This window comes from Chiloscyllium plagiosum, unplaced genomic scaffold, assembly GCF_037043375.1.
Source record: "Chiloscyllium plagiosum isolate Xiang-an unplaced genomic scaffold, Cpla_swu_hap1 HiC_scaffold_33, whole genome shotgun sequence".
NCBI classification, from domain to species: domain Eukaryota; kingdom Metazoa; phylum Chordata; class Chondrichthyes; order Orectolobiformes; family Hemiscylliidae; genus Chiloscyllium; species Chiloscyllium plagiosum.
In genome coordinates this window covers 23083138-23104371 of record NW_028270171.1, presented here as the reverse complement: position 1 = coordinate 23104371, position 21234 = coordinate 23083138, and the positions used below count along the sequence as shown (strand labels likewise).

Sequence of the window (21234 nt, the reverse complement as noted above, 5' to 3'; positions counted from 1 at the left end):
AGGGTTTGACTTGGTACCTTGGTTAAGTGGGGTAACAATCCCCTGCTCAAGGTTAAATAGACAGTCATGAAGGAAATGCTCAAGAGAAATTCAAAAGTTTTCTGCGTCCAGTGAAACACACTGCATTCACTATGACCAGATGACCATCAAGAACATACTGTTCTCCACAGTTCCAGAGACCTTGGCCTACTGTCTCTCTTAATCTTCAAGATTGGTTCAATGAAAATACTAAAGCAACTGAGAAGCCATCACAGAAGAAACCTCACCTTTACAGGGCTTACTTCAATAACAAACCATTATTAGCCAAACACAATCATTATCAAAACATTTAAAGGACTGAGATGAAAGGTGTCTAATTTATTCATATCAATAACATGTAAACAGAAATAGGCCATTAGTCCCTTAAGCCACTGCCATTCAGAGAGATCATGGCCGATTTGTGGTCTAACTCTATATACTTGCCTTTGGCTCATATCCCTTCATATAATTACTTAACAAAAACGTGTCTATCTCAGATTTAAAAATACGAACTGATTCAACATCAACCACTTTGCAGAAAAGAGTTCCAAAACATTCACTACTCTGTGCAGGTAGAAGTGCTTCTTAACATCAATCCTTAATAGCCTGGTCCTAATTCCCAGACTACGCTCCCTCTAAGTTCGAGAATCTCCAACCAGTGGAAATGATTTATCTTTATCTACCATATCTTTTCCTGTTAATTTCTTGAAGACTTCAATCAGATGACCCCTTAACTTTCAATAAACATTAAAATAGGCTTACTATGTATAATGTCTCCTTACAATTTAACCCCTGAAATCCAGATATCATTCTTGTCACCTATGCTGTACTCTCTCCAAGGTCAAAACATTCTTCTGATCTGCTCACGGTATTCCAACTGGAGTCTAACCAGGGTTGTGTGTGTAGCTGTAGCATAACATTTGCATCCTTAACCACTAATCCTCTAGATGTAAAGGCCTGCATTCCCTTAGCCTTCTTGATTATTTTCTGTACCTGTTCCCAACAGTTCTGAACTTCCAAGTCTCTTTCGACATTCCATTTGGAAAGTATTTTGATCTACCCTTTTACAGTCCAAAAAAGATAATCATATTTGCTTACACTGAAATCAGTTTGTCACAGTTTTGCCCATTGACTTAGTCCATCAATATCTCTTGGCAATTTTATACTATTTACTGTCTACAATGTAGTCTAATTTTGTATCGTCACAGAATTTCCATTTTAAACTAGCAGCATTTGGGGGTCAGTCTATTTTTGTGAAGGGGTTTAAATCTTAACTAAGTCAGCATTCTCTGAATCATGGTTATAAATTAGCATGTCAGACAGCCGACTAACGGAAATTTGCTTACATTGCGGGACTTACGACAAGAGTGAGTGCTTGCGGGACTTTTTCAAGCATATCCTCAAATCTCAGCTGTCGACAGTCTTTCCCATCTATTCGCTCCTCCCTCCTCCCCGACAAATCACCTTCTCCCCCACCTTCATCCACCTACTGCATTCTCAGCATACATCTATCCGCCATGAAGAAGGTCTCCAAGCCCTCCATTTCTTCCTCTCATGCCATCCCAACCTGTACCCTTCCAATGACACCCTCATCTGCCTGGCTGAACTAGTCCTCGCCCTTAACAACATCTCCTTCCAATCCTCCCACTTCCTCTAAACCAAAGGGATAGTCATGGTTACCAGCTATGCCTCTGTCAGGTATGTGAAACAGTCCATCTTCCCCAGTTACACAGACACCATTCCCCACCTTTTCCTCCAATACATCGATGACTGTATCAGCACTACCTCATGCTCCCACGAGGAGGTTGAACAGTTTCTCATCTTCACTAACACCTTTCATCCTGACCTCAAATTCACCTGAACCATCTCAGACACCTCCCTTCCCTTCCTGGACCTCTCCATCTCCAACACCAGCAACCAGGGACAACTACTACTACAAACTCACCAACTCTCACAGCTACCTGGACTCCACATCCTCCCACCCTGTCTCCTGTAAAAATGCCATCCCTTATTTCCAACTCCTCCACCTCATCTGTTCCTAGGATGACCAACTCCACCATAGAAAATCTCAGGTGGCTGTCTTCTTCAAAGACCGCAAGTTCCCCTCCCACATGATCAACGATGCCCTCCAATGCACCTCCTCTATTTCCCGTACCTCTGCCCTTGAACCCCACTCCTCCCAATGCAACAAGGACAGAAACCCTCCTGGTCCTCACCTTCCAACCTATCAACCACCGTATACATTGCATCAATCTCAGCCACTTCCACCACCTACAAATAGACCTCACCACTCGGGATATATTTCCCTCCTCATCCCTATTAGCATTTCTGGGAGACCATTCCCTCTGCGATTCCCTCGTCAGATCCACACACCCCACTCCCAGCACTTTCCCCTGCCACCCGCAGAAAGTGAAAAACCTGCACCCTCTCACCATCGTCCAACGCCCCAACGGATCCTTCCACATCCGACAGAAAGTTACCTGTATTTCCACCAGTCATCTACTGTATCCGTTGCACCCGATGTGGTCTCCTCAACATCAGGGAGATAGGACGCCAACTTGCAGATAGTTTCAGAGAACATCTCTGGGACACCTGCGCTAAGCAACCCCATCACCCTGTGGCTGAACACTTCAACTCCACCTCCCACTCGACCATCACCAAACCTTTACCACCTGACGACTGGACGAATTACGCCTCATCTTCCGCTTTGGGACCCTGCAACTACACAGGATTAAGGTGGATTTCACCAGTTTCCTCATTTCCCCTCCCCCCACTTTATCCCAGTCTCAAGCCTCCAACTCGCACCGCCCTCCTGACGTGTCCATCACCTTTCCCATATATGTGCTCCACCCTCCTCTCCCTCACCTTCATCTATTTACTGCATTCTCAGCTACCTTCCCCCCCAGCCCCACCCCCCTCCTATTTATCGCTCATCCCCCCCCCCGGCCCACAAGCCTCATTCCTGATGAAGGGTTTACGCCCAAAACATCGACTCTCCTGCTCCTCGGATGCTGCCTGACCTCCTGTGCTGTTTCAGCACCACACTCTTGACCCCATATCCTCAAATCAACCTAATGAAGAAATAAACCACTACATGTTGCTATCAACTGATCTCTCGTGATCCTTTCACACATTAGAAATAGCAAATGCAGTCAAACTCTTGTCTTGCAGCAAAGCTACAGCAGCTTTATTCATTTTCTGTGGCATAGTGGCAATATTCCTCGACTAGTAATTCAGAGTTCCAGGCTAATCAATGTTCTGGGGATATGGGCTCAAGTTTCATAATGGCACATAATAAAATTTCAATTAAATTCATAAAATCAAGATTGCATGCTGGTTTCAGCAACAGCAACCATGAAACTATCAATGGTTGTTGTAAAAGCCCATCTGGCTTACTAATGTTGAGGCAAGAAAATAACTAATGTGGTTCATTCTCAACTCCCCTCTGCAATGGCCCAACCATCTGCTCCATTCAAGGGCAGATATTGATGGATAACAAAAGTCAGTCATGTCCACATCCCATGACAAAGAATTAAGAAAACAGGTGACGCTAACCCAACTGAGTTCTACATGGCCAGAGGTCATGCCTGCTCAAGAAGCTCACTTTCCGTCTGAGAAAGCAACCATCCTGGAAGAATACAAAAACTTCCCTTCCAAATAGGTGGAACGGAAATCTTGGGACAACTGTCATGAAACCTCACACCTGCCCACTTTAGACAGAATCCTTCCAAACCACCTGGTATGGCATCTCAATTAGGATCAGCTGTGAGACAGACTTTGCATTTTAGAAAAGGTTTGAGAAAGTTTTAGAAAATATGGTGTTTGCAGTTGACAGCTCCAGCAGAAAGCAAGAGCAGAACATGTAGTCTTTTGTTGACTGGACTAAGATGGTTGACACAGTCCTTGAGGGGCACTGGAAGGGGATCAGCTTCCCTCAGAAATGCATAACAATAAATTCATGGTTTATATACCTTGGGGGATGGTGAGTCTTCTGACCCATTCCCAGCTATTAACAGAGTTAAACAGGGCTGCATACTAGCACCAACTCTGATCATGTTTTTCTCCACCACGCTCTCTGATGCCTTCCATGATGATCCTCACACCAAAATTGCATATGGCGTAACAGAGGAAGCTGCTCAATCTGAAATGACTTCATATAAAGACTAAGTCTCCAAAGAAAATTTTACAAGTTATTTGTCAATGACTAGTGGACAGCTTAGAGCTGGACAGGCAATGTAGCATGGCTTTGTTTGCCAATGTATGTAACAACTTCAGCCTTACAGTCATCACAAAGGAAACCAAAATAACGTACGCACTAGCCCTCCAGTCCCACCTCAAGACTGAAGTTTCAGTCATTATCAAAAACTGTCAGTACTGGATAAGTTCACTTAACTCAGTAGTACATGATCACACATTGTCCAAATAAGACGCTTAACTATTTTCACTGAAACTGCCTTTGGAAGCCACTGTTGATCCAACAGTAGCTTATTTAGGAGCTCAAGTGTCACCTAAGTCTAAGTCTGGGAAAGACTCATACATGAATGCCACACACATGGCATAAACTAATAAAAATGGAGCAGCCTCCCCCAAAAGGAAATGCATACGAGAGGTAGAAAGAAAACATATAGAGAGGAAGTCCTGAGCCAGCAAGTAATTCAAAACTCAATCTTATCCTACTGGCAGCAGAACCTTGCAGGTACTAAATCATGTAACTGATGGTAACCTTACCAAACAACTCAAAATTTTCTCATCACCCTGAGTTCAAACAAGGAGGAATTGTCAGATTGTTGGCCTGGATTAAGATCTTTCATTATTGTCATGATGGATCTTAATCCAAGCCTGCAATCAGGACAGGACTTGATGATTAACGTGAAGTGGGCACTGGGCAACTCTGCTTAATGTTCAAACACTCACCAATACTCTCTGCCTCAAACATTGCTCCTAAAGGTAGGGACGAAAGCTGCAAGTCTAACTCCATACAGCAATCATGCAGAACAGGGACAGGAAAAAGGGTACATTTTAAAATAATATTCTGGAAGGACACTGGATAACATTTAATAAGGGGCTCCTCTTCGCTGTAAAACACTTAAATGCCTACAGCACTCAACCCTTTTTGCTTGTTTTTTTTAAAAAACAAGCTTCTATCTTTAAAGTTCATTGCAATAACACCATGTTCTTGTCCTCACCTATGTGCCTTCCCCCTCCATTTGTAAGGCTGTGCTGAGTCAGGATTGATGCTGATGGCTTTGTCACAGTCCCGAATGGCTGCATTGGGTTTCTGCATTTTCACATACACACTGAAGAGAAAAAAAAAACACTGCTTACTACAGGATAAGAAAAAATAAACAGAGGTAACCTCATGCTTTTCAAAAAAGCATGAACAGGATAATATTCAGTCTGAAATAGGAAATATTGTCTTGTGCTAACTGTTTCACTAAATATTTAGTATCATGTTAGTGGTCTGACGGGAGAAAGGGACACGTCGAAAAGTGTGATGCTGGAAAAGCACAGCAGGTCAGGCAGCATCCGAGGAGCAGAAGAGTTGATGCTTCGGGCATAAGCCCTTCATCATGTCGACTCTCCTGCTCATCAGATGCTGCCTGACCTGCTGTGCTTTTCCAGCATCACACTTTTCAACCCTTGTCTCTCCAGCATCCTCTTTCTCTCAGGAAAAGGTCACATGGACATATTCAGATGATCAATGCCAAATCCCTGCCAAGTGAGGCAATCCCAGCAAAGACAGCATTAGGAATGTTATAACTGATCTGAGCCCCCAAGCTACAAGGTGAAATGGAAATAAATTCCAAGTCCTGATTGCTATCTAGTGACATCTACTGGGAAGAATCTGTTGGGCATCAGTGAAAATAAGACCAGTGTCTGAGTTGGGGCACAGTCTCTTGCCAGTACGCTATGTGCAGGTTCACACAGTACCATCAAGATGTTAGGAAACAGAAATTAGTTGGCGAGTTTAGAATGAGGGAGCATAATCTCAGGATAACAATTTAGGTTATTTAAGACTAATTAAGAAGAATATTTTTAACTCTTTGGAATTCTCTACCCTAGAGCATCATGGAAGCTCAAACATTGAAAAAAAAAAGATTAAAACAGAAGTCAACTGATCAGCTTAATAGCCTAATCCTGTTCATTAATAGCATTAGAAATTATTCAGAGACCTTCTTAAATTAGAGCTGTGGAACACTCCACAAAACAAGGAGAACACATGGGTCAAGCTCCATCCAAAGTCTTGAACAGTGTCAGGGTAGCAAACATAAGTTACTCACGGGCATATCAAGTTCATACGGTCAGTTAATACTTGTGGAATAACAGTGCATCTACTCAAATCTATCCGAACCTTGGTTATAGATGGAAGCGGATGAGGTAATGCAAGGAAAAGAATCTGGGAATAAAGGGAGCAATGATTTGTGGTCCCCATTATGCACTTGGTGGCCAGTTCACAAAAATCCAAATGTATGGGTCAATTCAATTGCGGCTAGCGCAGAGACATATTCATTACCAAACAGCACCAATAATGGATCAGAAGAACAAATACAGGCTATATCTGTTAGGACAGCTAATAGCCCAGTGATTAGCTCGATGATGATGAGGTAGCAAAGCACATAAAAATCACCACAGTCCCAGAGCACCATAGGCTGCTCTCTGAGATGACTGTTGGTGAGGTTAAATGAAGGGTCATCATGCCTCATAGGAGGAGTGAGGTTGAGGAGGAGGTCACGATGACCTCGACCAGTATGGGAGTGCAACTGGGCGAGTGGCGTCATTCTGTATCTCAAACCAGCCACCTACCGAACTGAAAATTAGAGACTCAGTCTACTAAAATTTTAATTCCTTTTCAGATGAATTCTTCTATTACTGCACACAAGGAATATTGGAGTAGCTGGAGAGCATAGCCAGTACTTCTAACTTTCATTTCAGATTCATTTACTCAACATTTTCCCCAAAATCTAGTAATTAATTTATAATGGCCAATAACAGCATTTCCCAACAGATTGGCATTAGGATGATGCCACCAAAAGTCTTCAGACTTATGTCAGAGAAGTGCCCAGAGACCCATCCCTTAAAAATAGGATCTCAAACATTCTTTCTCCTACTCCAGCTTGCAGTGTTTAAAGGGACACTTCAAGGATGATACTTCTCAGCATTTTATTCTAGAAATACACAAAGATATAAAGGCAAAAAAAAGGGAAATCCTATTTTACATAGACTCCCAAAACAAAAGGACATTTGTAGATAAACTCTGCCAATCGATAATGTTTCCTTACATTTGTTAAAGGAGCAAGTACTGAAGGTCAACCCTAACCTGAATTTTCAATTCTGGATGTTGCATCTCTCCATTTGTTCCTGAAGTCAGCTTTCTTACAGAATTTATATGTTCCTTCTAAGCGTTTCAGACATTTGACTAACATTATAGTGTCGGAAATCCAGCCCTCCAGGACAGGGGCTGTGGTGTGACGATTCTAACATGCACCTCTAAAGCGAGCACAAGGAAGCATCATTCCTGCTCTCTACTACGGCTTGGTGCCTTGTTCAAATTACTGCCCTGGCTGATATCTGGAATTCCTGTATTCAAAAATTCTACTGTAAGCCACTGGCCCATTTGCAAAGCTCCATTTCAGCATTCTTACCTGGCTCGCTTAGCATAAAGAACAGCCAGACGTGGGTTCAACTTAATGGCCTCTGTAAAGTGGCCAATGGCTTTTTCCAAGTTCCCTGTATCAAGAAACCAAAAAGCTTAGACAGAGTACAGGATTTATAAACAAAGGACTGGAAATCTCTAGGAGGGTTCCATCCCTGTAAATAAACAACATTTTGTTTGCTAATAGATTAGGCATAGAATCAGAGTTGTACAGCATGGTCTAACTTGTCCATTCTGACCAAATATCCTAAATTTATCTAGTCCCATTTCCCTCTAAACACTTTCTATTCATGTACCCATCCAAGTCTTTCAAATGTTATAACTGTACCAGCCTCCACTACCTCCTCTGGCAGCTCATTCCATACATTCACCACCCTCTGCGCAAAAACATTATCGTTTCGGTCCCTTTTAAATCTTTTCCCCCCTCACCTTAAATCTATTCCCTTGAGTTTTGGACTCCCCTACCCTGGAAAAAAAAAGACCTTGGCTATTCACCTTATCCACACCTGTCATGATTTTATAAACTTCTATAAGGTCACCCCTCAGCCTCCAATGTTCCAGGGAAAATAGCCCCAGCCTATTCAGCCTCTCCCTAAAACTCAAACCACCAGTCCTGGCAACATCCATCTTTTCTGAACCCTTTCAAGTTTAAGAACATCTTTCCTCTGAGGGAGAATTAAAGCACGTAGCAGCTATGGATGTGAAGCATTAAGAAATATGGACATGCTCCAGATACAATACCACAACTTCAAGTTATACCCAGTAGAAAAGGATGAATAATCTGAGCTTAACAAAAGAGATGGTTGACGATTGACCGAGCAGAGCTCTTTTCTGATTAAGTGGACACAATCTATTTACTTGCAAACAGGTAATTTTTTTTTTAAAAAAGCAGTAAACTATCATATTGAGCCTGCATTGTTATATAACTAGATTATAGTTGAAATTCCAAATCAATTCAAATCTTCGTCCAACAGCCTTGTAATCTCTTAATACCTAAATATCTTGCCATCTCTGTCTTCATTATGGTCACTGAATGAACATCCATTGGAGTCTTTGACAAAGAAATACAAGTCATCAACTTCTGAGTGAACAAATTGCAGCCAATTGTTTGTCCTGGCACCACAAGCCTTACTTCTGGAATCTCCAGCATTTCAGAATTCCTCCTCAAACTCTAATGACTAATGACATTGGCGATTAACAAAAAAAAACTTTCAAGCTCTCCAAATGCTGAGCATTAACCCTTCCCTACCTCAAAAATATTTGATTCAGTTTATACCTACCTTCACTCAATGCATTAATGGCTTCTATTTTCTTCTCATTGGCTTGATCCATTTGCTCCTCAGAAACCTAAAGCAATACAACATTGGGTAATGATGATCCACTGTACAATGTCAGGTACAGCAAAGACAAGATCTACCTTATTTGAACTGACAGTTATGATTGCTACAACTGAAAGGTTACTGTCCACCTTCTAGCATGAAGAATGATCAAATAAGTGAGCCTCCAGATGGCTGGGGGGGGGGGGGGGGGGAATCAGTGCAATCATTGTCCAAACGGGAGTTTAACTGCAGACAGAAACAGTCCCAGCAATCTAACTCACCCATGGAACTACAGACAGAAACAAGTCAGGGTGATGCTGACTTCTTCCTGAAATCAAGAGAGACTTCTATCTGTAACAAGGGAAGAGAATTAGAGGCACCAAAAAAATGTGTTTGGACATTTGAGGGGGGGGGGGGGGAATGGAAAATAATGTTTTGAAGTACAAATACTTGACAACTGAAGGAAATATGGCCTAGCATTGCTTTATTTCAATAGATGCCTGAACCCACTGGCAGTGTATAGCAACTCCCCAGGCACAAATCTAATTATCTTCACTATTTGTTGCACAATTATCTTCAAGAGGAAAACCAGAGATCTCCTTCAAAGCTGCACAAACCAGATAGTGAAACGGTGAGATGTCTGGGACAACACACCTAATTATTCCCATGAGGCAAGTGTATAGCTGCAAAGAACTATGGTTGTACATTCACCTTGTCACTCGACAACTCCTAGTTCCACATCTTCATTTTGAACAAAGAACTTAATCCTCTCCTCATTCCTCTGGCATACATACCAAGATTATACTACATTAGCAAGCATTTGAAAATACACAAGTTAATCAAGGGCAGTCAGCGTAGATTCATTTTAACTTTTATAAAGCACAACATGCTTTAAAGTTTTTTTTTTAAAAAGAGACAGTCTACTTCTCTGCCCAATGTGCCAAAGGATACTTGGCCCACAATGTAGAAATTGTAAATCATGCAGAATTTCTAATTACAACCCAATAATGTTTCCCAAAAATAAGCTTGCAGATTTCAAATGTGGACAGGTCATTGATGAACTCTTGCATATATTTCATTGCCTTTAGGTATGGACAATATGCTAAAAAAAATTGTTTACCTCAATGCTTTCATCTCCCATTTCCTGGGGTTCTTCAACATCTGGCTCAATCACACCTTCCTTATCAATCTCTGAAGAACAAACCACACACATTAATAAAAACATATCAAAAACCTAATGAGTGCAATGTGTCTTAAGAGATCTGATTCACTGTTATACTAAATTGCATCTGTCCCAATCTGCTCCGTTTCAGGGCTCATAGCATACCTTCCACCACCACCTGCTCAAGGGATCCCAATAGCAAACTTTTGATTTGCAGGGGCTCCTTTTTTCAGTTTCAAAACCACTTCATTTGGGGATGCAATCACTTAATGACAACACCATTTGTATGCATGTCAATTTTTGGAGGACATGGACTCTTTTGAAGGAAAAAGAAAATTCATCAATATCTGGACTAATCATCACCAATCCATTAAACTTAATCTTTTCCTTGGGGAGTGGCTTTAAATCCTGGACACAGTATTTAAATTAGCACAAGACATTAGGCATAAGCTAGCAACAATTACTTAAAAAGAAAGACATTTCCACAGACAAAAAGCCAACACCCTAAACATGCTTCTAGCAGACTGAAGTCACACCAAACTGTTGCATGTTTATCTCTAAATGATCACTGTAACTCAAGGAATTCATAGTATGCAAAACACTGATGCGATACCACTAACCTTTACAAAAAGAAACTGCTGAAAGCCATTGGTGTTCATTACAATTGCATTTACATTTTCTCCCCTATAGTAGCACTTAAACTTGGCAGCTTTAATCTAGAGACACTGCAATAATTCAAAGAATTAATTAATTTTCCTGACCCCAAATAGGAGTGTGTTCCTTTGCAAAAGGTTTTCATGTGGTTTCTCCCCTTTCCAGTTCCTCCCTCACCAACCTTTGCAGTAATACTTCGCCCTTTGTAGCCCTTCTTCCCATAATTAGAGTTCCTCACCTTAATTCTGCAGCCTCACCCTCCCATGCCAGGCTCACTCCTGAGTCTCAAATCCCTGTTCCACCCTTGCTTCCTCTGGCTTTGTTGACTGCTGCCACTCACCTCATTACTCCAATTACAGGTTGATCTTCTTTGAACCTACAAGCAGTAAGAGTCGAAGTGACACTTTTGCTCCTAATAGATTCACCATGAGGCTATTAACAACAAACACAGGAGACAGCCAATTTTTGAAAAGAGGTGCAACTCACTATTTTCTTCCCGTTTATTCATCGGGGTGGCTTTTCATAGAACATAGAAAAGTACAGCACAGAACAGGCCCTTTGGCCCACAATGTTGTGCCGAGGTTTAATCCTAATGTAAAATATAATAACTTAACCTACGCACCCCTCAAGACACTGCTCTCCAAGTGCATGTCCTGCAGTCACTCAAATGTCCCTATTGACTCTGCTTCCATCACCGCGTTGGCAACACATTCCATGCATTCACAACTGTCTGCGTAAAGAACCTATCTCTGTCATCTCCTCGATATCTTTCCCGTAATATCTTAAAACTACGACCCCTCGTACCCGTCAATCCTGCCTGGGGAAACGTCTCTGGCTATTGACTATCTATTCCACTTATTATCTTGTATACCGCGATCAAGTCTCCTCTCTTCCTCCTTCTCTCCAGAGAGAAAAGACCAAGCTTTTTCAACCTTTCTTCATAAGGCAAACTCTCCAGTCCAGGCAGCATCCTGGTAAACCTTCTTTGCACCCTCTCCAAAGCCTCTGTATCTTTCCTATAGTAGGGCGACCAGAACTGGACACAATATTCCAAGTGTGGTCTCACCAGGGACTTATAGAGCTGTAGCAAACCCTCGTGGCTCTTAAACTTGATCACCCTGTTAATGAAAGCCAAAACACAATATGCATTCTTAACAACCCTATCCACTTGGGTGGCAACTTTGAGGGATCTATGTACTTGCACACCCAGATCCCTCTTTTCCTCCACACTATCAAGAATCCTGTCTTTAATTTTATATTCAGCATTCGAGTTCGACCTTCCAAACTGCATCAGAGTGTTGTAGAGATGTACAGCATGGAAATAGATCTTTCAGTCCAACCTGTCCATGCCGACCAGATATCCCAACCCAATCTAGTCCCACCTGCCAGCACCCTGCCCATATCCCTCCAAACCCTTCCTATTCATATACCCATCCAAATGCCTTTCAAATGTTGCAATTGTACCAGCCTCCACCACTTCCTCTGGCAGCTCATTCCATACATGTACCAACCTCTGCTCACTTCACATTTATTCAGGTTGAACTCCATCTGCCATTTCTCAGCCCTGCTCTGCATCCTGTCTATGTCGCGCTGCAGCCTGCAATACCTTTGATACTATCGTCGACACCTCTTACCTTTGTGTCATCTGCAAATTTACTAACCCACCCCTCAACCAGGTTATTTATAAAACATACAAAGAGCAGAGACCCAAGAACAGACCCTGTGGGACCCCACTCAACACTGACTTCCAGGCAGAATATTTTCCATCTACAACCACTCTTTGCCTTCTGTCAGCCAACAAATTCTGAATCCAGATAGCCAAATCTCCCTATATCCCATACTTTCTGACTTTATGAATGAGCCTACCATGGGGAACCTTATCAAATGCCTTGCTGAAGTCCATATGCACCACATCCACTGCCTGACCTTAGTCAACTTGTCTTGTCACCTCTGCAAAGAACTCTAAGATTTGTGAGGCATGACCTGTTCCTCACAAAGCCATGCTGACTGCCTTTAATCACGTTATGCTTTGCCAAATAGTCATAAATCCTATCTCTCAGAATTCTTTCCAAAACTTTGCTGACCACAGACGCAAGATTGACTGGTCTGTAATTGCCAGGGATTTCCCTATTACCCTTCTTGAAAAGAGGACAACATTCGCCTCCTTCCAACCCTCCGGTAAGACTCCCGTGGAGAGGGAGGAGGCAATGAGCTTCGCCAGCGGCTTAGCAACCTTCCTTCTTGCTTTCCGGAGCAGCCTAGGGTAAATCTGGTCTGGCCCTGGGGACTTATCAATCTTACTGTTTTCCAAAATTTCCAGCACATCAACTTCATCAATCTTGATCTGGTCACACCTGTATCCCAGCTCCTCAAAGTTCTCATTCACAACAAGGTCCCTTTCCTTCAAGAAAACTGTAGCAAAATACTCGTTTAGGGCTTCCCCTATCTGATCAGACTCCACGCTATCCCTGATCAGCCCTACCTTCTCCCTGATCATTCTCTTATTCCTCACGTATGACAACAGCCCCACAAGATGATTTTCCTGGGCAACTTCAGGGATGAACCTACCTGCCTGCCACCCCTATGTATTTTGAGCACTATTCTTTATCACATTCACTTCTGCAAGACAGTAGATATCCAGATAATGCAAGTCCCAAATAACATTTTCTGTGAAATTAGATTGTTACTTTTTCTCCACTTGCCCTTTTAAAATAAATGCATTACCAGAAGTTTTATTAGAACAACTATGATAGTTATCAATTCTCTGCACTCACCCAGTTCACTCTCTTCGCTCTCAGAAGATGGCTCTGGAGATGGAGCCGGTGCCTTCTCTTCTGTATTTGCTTTCTAAAGAAATGCAAATTATATTAGTTTGTTTTACTCAGCCAACACTGCAGATACACACACGCACACCTAGGAAAGCTATGACACACTTGAGGAATAGAATGTCTGACTTTTGGCACCAATACCAGGTACTTCACAGATTTAGTGCAGAGTAAAGCAGACACAATGGAAGATCTTGGAGCACATTGCTGGCTTCCCTACCTACGAACTAGAAGCTGAGTTTGAGTCCCATTCTTCTGGGATGACCTACCAAGCCACTGAGGTCAAAGGCAATTAGAGATCAGCATGTTGCGGGTATTATCAGCAATGCACACATCAGAAAACAGTTATGTAGCAAGATTAGTAATATTCAAGAATCAATCACATTGGACAGGGAGTCACAGGTAGGCCAGAGCAGATAAGGATGGCAGATTTCCTTCCATTAGTGAACCAGTTGGGTTTTTACACGGATAATAACAATGATTGAAACGAAGACTCGCTCTCAATTCTAGGTTTATTAATAGAATTTAAATTCCACTATAGTGGTATTTAAACCCAATCCCCAAAGAATTAACCTAGGCCTCTAGATTACTTGATTAATGAAATTACAACTGCGCCAACAGTCCCCTCAGTGAAGCCCAAATAACTTTCGATATGTAAATGTATCTGAAAAGGAATAAAAGTATGGAGAAAAAGTGGGAGAGTGCACAGATTTTTCAATGATACAGACAACAGCAAATGGCTACTTTCGGTGCTGTTATAATAACCACGATGGTCAGGATTAAACTCGTTATCCCATCTGTTACTTGTGAGTTTTGCACAGATACACAAAAATCATTTGGAGCACCAGCTGTTATACAAACAATGCACAAGAAACAGATATAAAAGAATGCAAAATATCAGACAAAAAAAGGCTACTGATCCATTAAACCTCAGCTATAGGACAGCTATTTTGATCTTGATGACTTCAGATCCATTGTTTGACCAGCCACCAGTCTATCAACTAATTTAGGTTGTACAATTTACATGCCTATTCTCTCCTTCCCCTTAAAACAATGTCAAATGTTGTGTGTCAGGGCTATTTTATAAGCAATTTCTGTATTCTGTGCAGGAGGCCGGGAAGGAGAAGCTCCAGACACCAGTGGACAGGAATCAATAAAGCCCATGGCATTGGAGGTAGCATATTAGCATGGACAGAGGTTTAGTCAACTAAAAGAAGATAGGGTGTGTAGGTAAAGGGGGCCTTTTTAGTGAAGCAATCTGTAACCAGTACCTCAGCAATCAATGCAGAGACCACAATTATTTATAGACTACATTAATGACCTAGATCAGGAATGTGAATGTAGGATGGACAAGTTTGTAAATGCTAAAAAGAGGTGGGAAGGCAAGTGTTGAGGATGACAGAGTTCATGGAGCAATTTAGACAGGTTAAGTGAGAGAGCAAAAACTTTGCAGATAAATATAATGCGTGAAAATATGAGGTTTTGCACTTTAGCAAAAAGAACTGTTATGAAGTTGAAGGCATGTACTGCACCTTTAAGAGAGACTGAATGCTGTTTTGCTCGGAGTGCTTACAAGCACCTGTCATATGACTAGGAGAAAGTGAGGACTTCAGATGTCAGAGATCAGAGTCGAGAGTGGGGCACTGGAAAAGCACAGCAGGCCAGGCAGCATCCGAGGAGTTGGAGAATCGATGTTTTGGGCAAGAGCCCTACATCAGGAATCGAATTGAACTAATGCCTCAGTGTATTAAAACCCAATCAAGTTTGAATTTATTGTTTTTGCCAACATCAAACCAATGAGATGATCTGACATTGGGGTTATATAAAAGAATGCAGGCATTTTCAAAGTCAGGCAGAGAACCTGCCATCGAGAGCGAGCGAGAGCCCCAAAAGATTGAAACACTCTTTATCAAAGATACTTTTTAATACGAAACGTCTTCACGTAAAATGACGACCACCAAGGGAGATCTTCAGCCGAAAGAAGAAAAATACCGACAATGACAGCCGCTGTATGGTTTTGAAATTAATTTTAACAAAAGTTTTATTGGAACAGTATATTGTTATGGAGTTGGAGGCAGATAATAAGCAGTTAAGAGAAAGGGGGGGGGGACTTTGTGAATAGTTGTTGCTTAATGTTCAGTTTGAGAGTTAAGAATAAATTGATATTATTTTTGTTAAATAGTAGATTGTGGGATTTTTCTGTCACTCATTTTAACAGATTAAAAAGGAGAGATGAGCTTTTCTGGGTGTTCAGTTTAATTAACTGAGGGGCTTATCGCCATGTTGCAAAAGAATAGAGGGGCTGCATTTTATTTAAATAGAGATAAAGACTGCAGAAAGCTGCAGAACCAGAGGGATTTGGGGGTCCTCATGCACGAATCACGAGAAGTTAGTATTCAACAGAAGATAATAGGGAAGCCAAATGAAATAATGGCCTTTATTTCAAAGAACCAGGAGTTAAAAAACAAGAGAAATTTTGTTAAAGCTATACAAGGTACTAGTCATACCACATCTGGAATAATGAAAAACGTTTCTATCCTCTCAGCTAAGAGAACATGTACTGGCACTGGTAGTAGCCCAGAGAAAGTTTATTTAGTAAATCTCAGGTATGGAGTGATTTTCTCACGAAAGCATTTGAGGAAGTTCAGCCTGTACTCATTGGAGTTAATGAGAAGTGACCTTATGGATATAAATAAAATTCTTAGGGGGCTTGACAGGGTAGATTTGGACAAGTTACTCCCCTTATGAGACAGTATAGGGCCAGAGGGCATCATCCTGGTGAAGGGCTCAAGCCTGAAACCTTGATTTTCCTGCTCCTTGGATGCTGCCTGACCTGCTGTGCTTTTCCAGCAACAAACTCTCAACTCTGATCTCCAGCATCTGCAGACCTCACTGTCTTCTGGGCATTATCGCAGAGTCAGGGGTTACCAAATTACGACAAAAATAAGGAAGAATTTCTTCTCCAAGAGGATAGTGAATCAATGGCATTCAGTACTGCAGAGAGCTGACACGTTTGGGTCATTAAGACTATTCAAGCTGACGTAGGTAGGCTTTTAATCATTAAGGGAATCAAGGAGTATAAGGAAAAGGGAAAAAAGTTGAGGATTATCAAATCAGATATGATCCAACTGAAGGTGGAGCAGAATCAATCAACCAAATGATCTACTTATGCTCCTGTCTCTTCTGGAATCAAACCAAAGATCCATCCAGCTTACCCTTGAGCATCACTAAATCAATACTCTCCATCAACCAAACACCATGTGACTTTTGAGATAGACAAAAACAAAGTAGGCAGTTAAGCGGAATGTGGGGATGGAAAAGAACTTAGGGAAATACTTATTGTTGAATTACATCCAGACAACCCAGATTGGCTCAACAGACACTGATGATAGCACAGTATTTAATACAATGGCATACCTTTGGTGACTCTGAAAATTTCGGGTGTTCTGCTGCTGGTGGGATGACTGCTCCCATACTGTAAGAAAAAGCAGAGCTGTAATTTTAGAAAATCTAATAGTTACCAAACTATTAGTCATAGACAGTTGAGTCACTACTGAGCAAATATCTGAATAAGTCTAATGATCCTTATCTTTTCAAAGTGCATCAAGGACTCGAGAGCGAGACAGGGCTTATTAGTATGTTGTCAGTGACACCAGGTTCCATGAGCACAGGGAATGGAGGACAGGCATCAGAATGTAAATGAAAGATATTTCATATGCCAAAGGGCGAGGCTGTTTTTATTTCCACAATTTCAAAGAGTCTGGTACTTGTATTGTCAGGCAATTTGTCTCAGCTCTGAAGCCATTGTTTCTAATCCTCTAATGTTGGTGGGAATGAGTGGCAAGGAAGACCTGAAGAAGCTTCTGGGCAATTTATGTAAGTTGTGCACATGGGCAAATTACATGGCAGATGCAGTTTAACATGGATAAATATTTGTTTTCCTACCAAAGTGGAAAACCTGAATTGCAAAGTATTGTTTAAATGTTGATAGATTGTGAAAGGTTGACACACAAAGCGATCTGGGTGCCTTTCAATACTGGTCATTGAAAACAAGTAGGAGGAGCAAACAGAAGACAAATGGCCTTCACTATGAGAGTACAGGAGCAAAGAAATCTTTTTGCAACTTTGGTGCGACCATACCTGGAGTGCCATGTGTAGTTTTGCTCTTTTTAATAAAGAGAAGATATTCTTGCCATAGAGGGAACACAGTGAAGATTCAGAGCGATTTCTGGTGTTTCGGGTTTGTAGTAAGACAAGGAATAGGGTTGACAGAGCACATATTCACGGAGTTTAGATGAAAGGAGATCACATAAAAAATGTATAAAATCCTGACTGATCTAAACAGACTGGATGCAGGGAAGATGTTTCTCCTGTCCAGAACAAGAGACATCATCTGAGGATGTGTGGTAGACCATTTCAGTCCCAGTAGAAGAGAAATTTCTTCACTCAGTAGTGATGGCATGGAATTCATTACCACAGAAGGCAATGGAAGCAAATGCACTGAATACAGTTAAGACAGACAAAGACAAAATTCCAGAAAACGATATGGGGAGAGCGCGCAGGAATAAGGCATTAAGACAATGATCACACTGAGTGACAGACTGAGTGTCATGGGCTGCATAGATTAGTCCTGCTCCTATTTTATGTTTCTATGAATGAGTCACAACTTCCAGGGAATGTAGACCCCAGTCCCGAATGCACACTCCCTTGATCAGCTGCAAGCTTATTTTGAGAAAAAACAATGCCACTAGTTAAGTCACTTGGAATGGTTTATTGCTGCTTCTTAAAACAGATAATTACAACAATTTGCATTTACATAGTGACTTTATGCAATACAACATTCCAAGATGGTCATAGAAATGTTAATTAGTCAAAACTGTAACTCCAACCCTGATAGTTACAACATTTAAAAGGCATCTGGATGGATATATGAATAGGAAAGGTGGAGAGAGATATGGGCCAAATACCGGCAAATGGGACTACGTCAGATTGGGATGTCTGGTCGACATACACAAGTTGGACGGAAGGGTCTGTTTCCATGCTGTATGTTTATGTAAGCATATGGGGAGATGACCAAAGAAGCAGGCTTTAAGAATCATCCTAAAAGGCAAGAGGTGGAGACACGAAAGGAGAGAATTTTGGAGTTCAGGCCGTACAGCTGAGACGACCAATGGAAGGATAAAAGAAATTAGGAATGCACTTGAGCCAAAATTAAAGAAACAATGTTCTGGATAGATATGGGCATGCGAGAGACTACACAGATAAATCACGGGGGAATTCAAAACAAGGATTTTTTTTATTTAAAAAACACTTTGAGGAACTGTAGGACTGTGAACCAGCATGATTCAGCAATCACAGAATGATGGGTGAATGAGTCTTGGTGCAAACTAGGACAGGGGGGCAGAATTCTGCACAGGTTCAAACTTACGGAGGGTGAAAGGCGGGGGGATGACCAAGACAAGACAGCACTGAAATAGACAAGTTCCAGGTGATAAAAATACTGAAGGATTCTTCAGCAATAATCTGAGGCAGAAGCAAACAAATGGAAAATTAGAGGAAAGATAAAATGTTTCATCTAGTAGATCCATAATTGTTTGATCAATGTAAAACTAGTCTTTGGCTGCAAAGATGCAGAATTGTGCAAAACCAATTCAGATGTAAAGACCACAAAGACTCAGAGGTACAGCACGGAAACAGCCACGTCGGTCCAACTTGTCCACGCCAATCATCTAGTGCCATTTGCCAGCATGGGGCTCATATCTCTCTAAATCCTTCTTATTCATATACCCACCCAGATGCCTTTTCAATGTTGTAATTGTAACAGCCTCCACTGCTTCCTCTGGCAGCTCATTCCATACATGCACCAACTTTTTAATTTTTGATCTGTGGACCACAACTGAAAAAATACTGATTTGAATCTACTGTGGAAAGACAATGGCTGCAGTTATTTTTTTAAAAATCATGTTTACTGGAACTGTTTGCAGCTCAAGGTATATGAGAAACTATCACTGTTTGGAGGCACTGAAATCAAGACAATTCAGCACTTGTTTGTGTCGAGTGTGATTTTATCTATGACACTGGTTTAGCTGGCTTTTAGGGCCTGTGCCCGAAACGTCGAATCTCCTGTTCCCTGGATGCTGCCTGACCTGCTGTGCTGTTCCAGCAATAAAGTTTCAACTTTGATCTCCAGCATCTGCAGACTCACTTTCTCCTCCAGTTAGTGTGGGTACAAGGGAGTCCCACCTTAACACCAGTGTTTGATTTGGCCCCTGACCAGGTGATGAGGTTGAGACAGCAAGCAGTGTAGATGAGATATCTTAACCTCTGAAAGGAAAGCATCAAGATACAGCCTGCTGTCCCTGTTGAGAGATGCACCAATGCCTGCTGTTCTCACCATATATTTTTCCTTTAATTGCTTGCTTTGCACACCTCTGTCAAAGGAAAGAAAAAGAAAGCCTTCAAAAGGTAATGAAAGGATCAATTCTCAGATTAAACGGGAATCTCTCTCTGGACATTAATGTAACATTAAAGAGCTTGATTGCAAAACCGAACATTCTGGAAGTGGGTGGGGGTGACACTGTCTCATAGTTAGCATGCAGGAATGCGGATGACTATCCATTGTAATTCACACTTCATTTAGACAGTCATTTGCTACTACTCCCCCGACTATTATCAAATTAAACTATCATTCAATCTCTTTCATTCAGAAACGCTTTCTAGCCATCCCCTGAAGGTAGGTATGTCACACATGCATTGTCTTGGGGAATCACTGAGTCAGGAAATCGCTTGCACAACAATTCCCCAGGATTAGGGCACTTAAATCATCTCTTGAGGATGATCTTATCCTACCATTGTACCTGGGGTAAAATGTGACTGAGGGAGTGACAGTCCCTGAGGGAGGGGGTTGTCTTGAGTGGCATGTGACTATGGGGGAAGTGGCCAGAGTATCTGTAAGCATGGCCAACTAACCTGTACAAAGAGGGTGTGTTTTCTTTGTTCAGTGCTTCTTGACTCAACCTCATGGCTGGGGGGGGGGGGGGTCGTCAAAGGGGGTCACCACTAATAAACTTTAACTGTTTGCAGAAGTTGGTGCGTGTGAATTTGAATTGTATCATGCGCGTGAAACCTCAGGAAAAGAACCTAACAACAGGAAGACTGAGCATTGATGCAAAGAATCTTGTATTGTCAAAGAATGAAAAGGGATCAAAGGAAACTGGAAGATGTTGAACTAAAACTCATTGAATTCTGTACTCCAAAAATGTATTACTAAATTGTATTATCCCTGCTTTTTGTCCCCACTCAAAATCTGTGTGTGTCTTTGTGAGTACGAAAGAAGGGGTAAAGTTATACGATTTTAATAACTCATTTTTTGGTCAGACAATTTGTTCATCATAAAGTTTCTTTATGCTTAAATACACAAACCTGGTGGCGCATATACCATCAATCTGAATAGACAGGTAGAATTGGGCAATTCAGTGGTACTCAAATTTTCTCACATTTCTGATGACTCTTGGGAGTAGCAGTGCAGTGCAGCAGAGGGTCATAACTGGAAAATTTTTTATTCCCTTCTCCCCAGACAAGAGAATGAGCTGATTCCAGTCT

General features: G+C 41.6%; 1 protein-coding gene across 1 annotated transcript in view; it reads right to left on the bottom strand.

Moving 5' to 3' along the window:
• Positions 1–21234, bottom strand: part of st13 (ST13 Hsp70 interacting protein) — a 47835-nt gene that overhangs the window by 16646 nt on the left and 9955 nt on the right. Inside the window, exons 2-7 of the mRNA XM_043679913.2 lie at positions 17050–17107; positions 13582–13654; positions 10112–10182; positions 8953–9019; positions 7662–7746; positions 5205–5315 (exon numbers count right to left, since the gene is read on the bottom strand). Of these exons, the coding sequence (XP_043535848.1) occupies positions 5205–5315; positions 7662–7746; positions 8953–9019; positions 10112–10182; positions 13582–13654; positions 17050–17107 (465 nt within the window). The remainder of the gene's footprint in view (positions 1–5204; positions 5316–7661; positions 7747–8952; positions 9020–10111; positions 10183–13581; positions 13655–17049; positions 17108–21234) is intronic.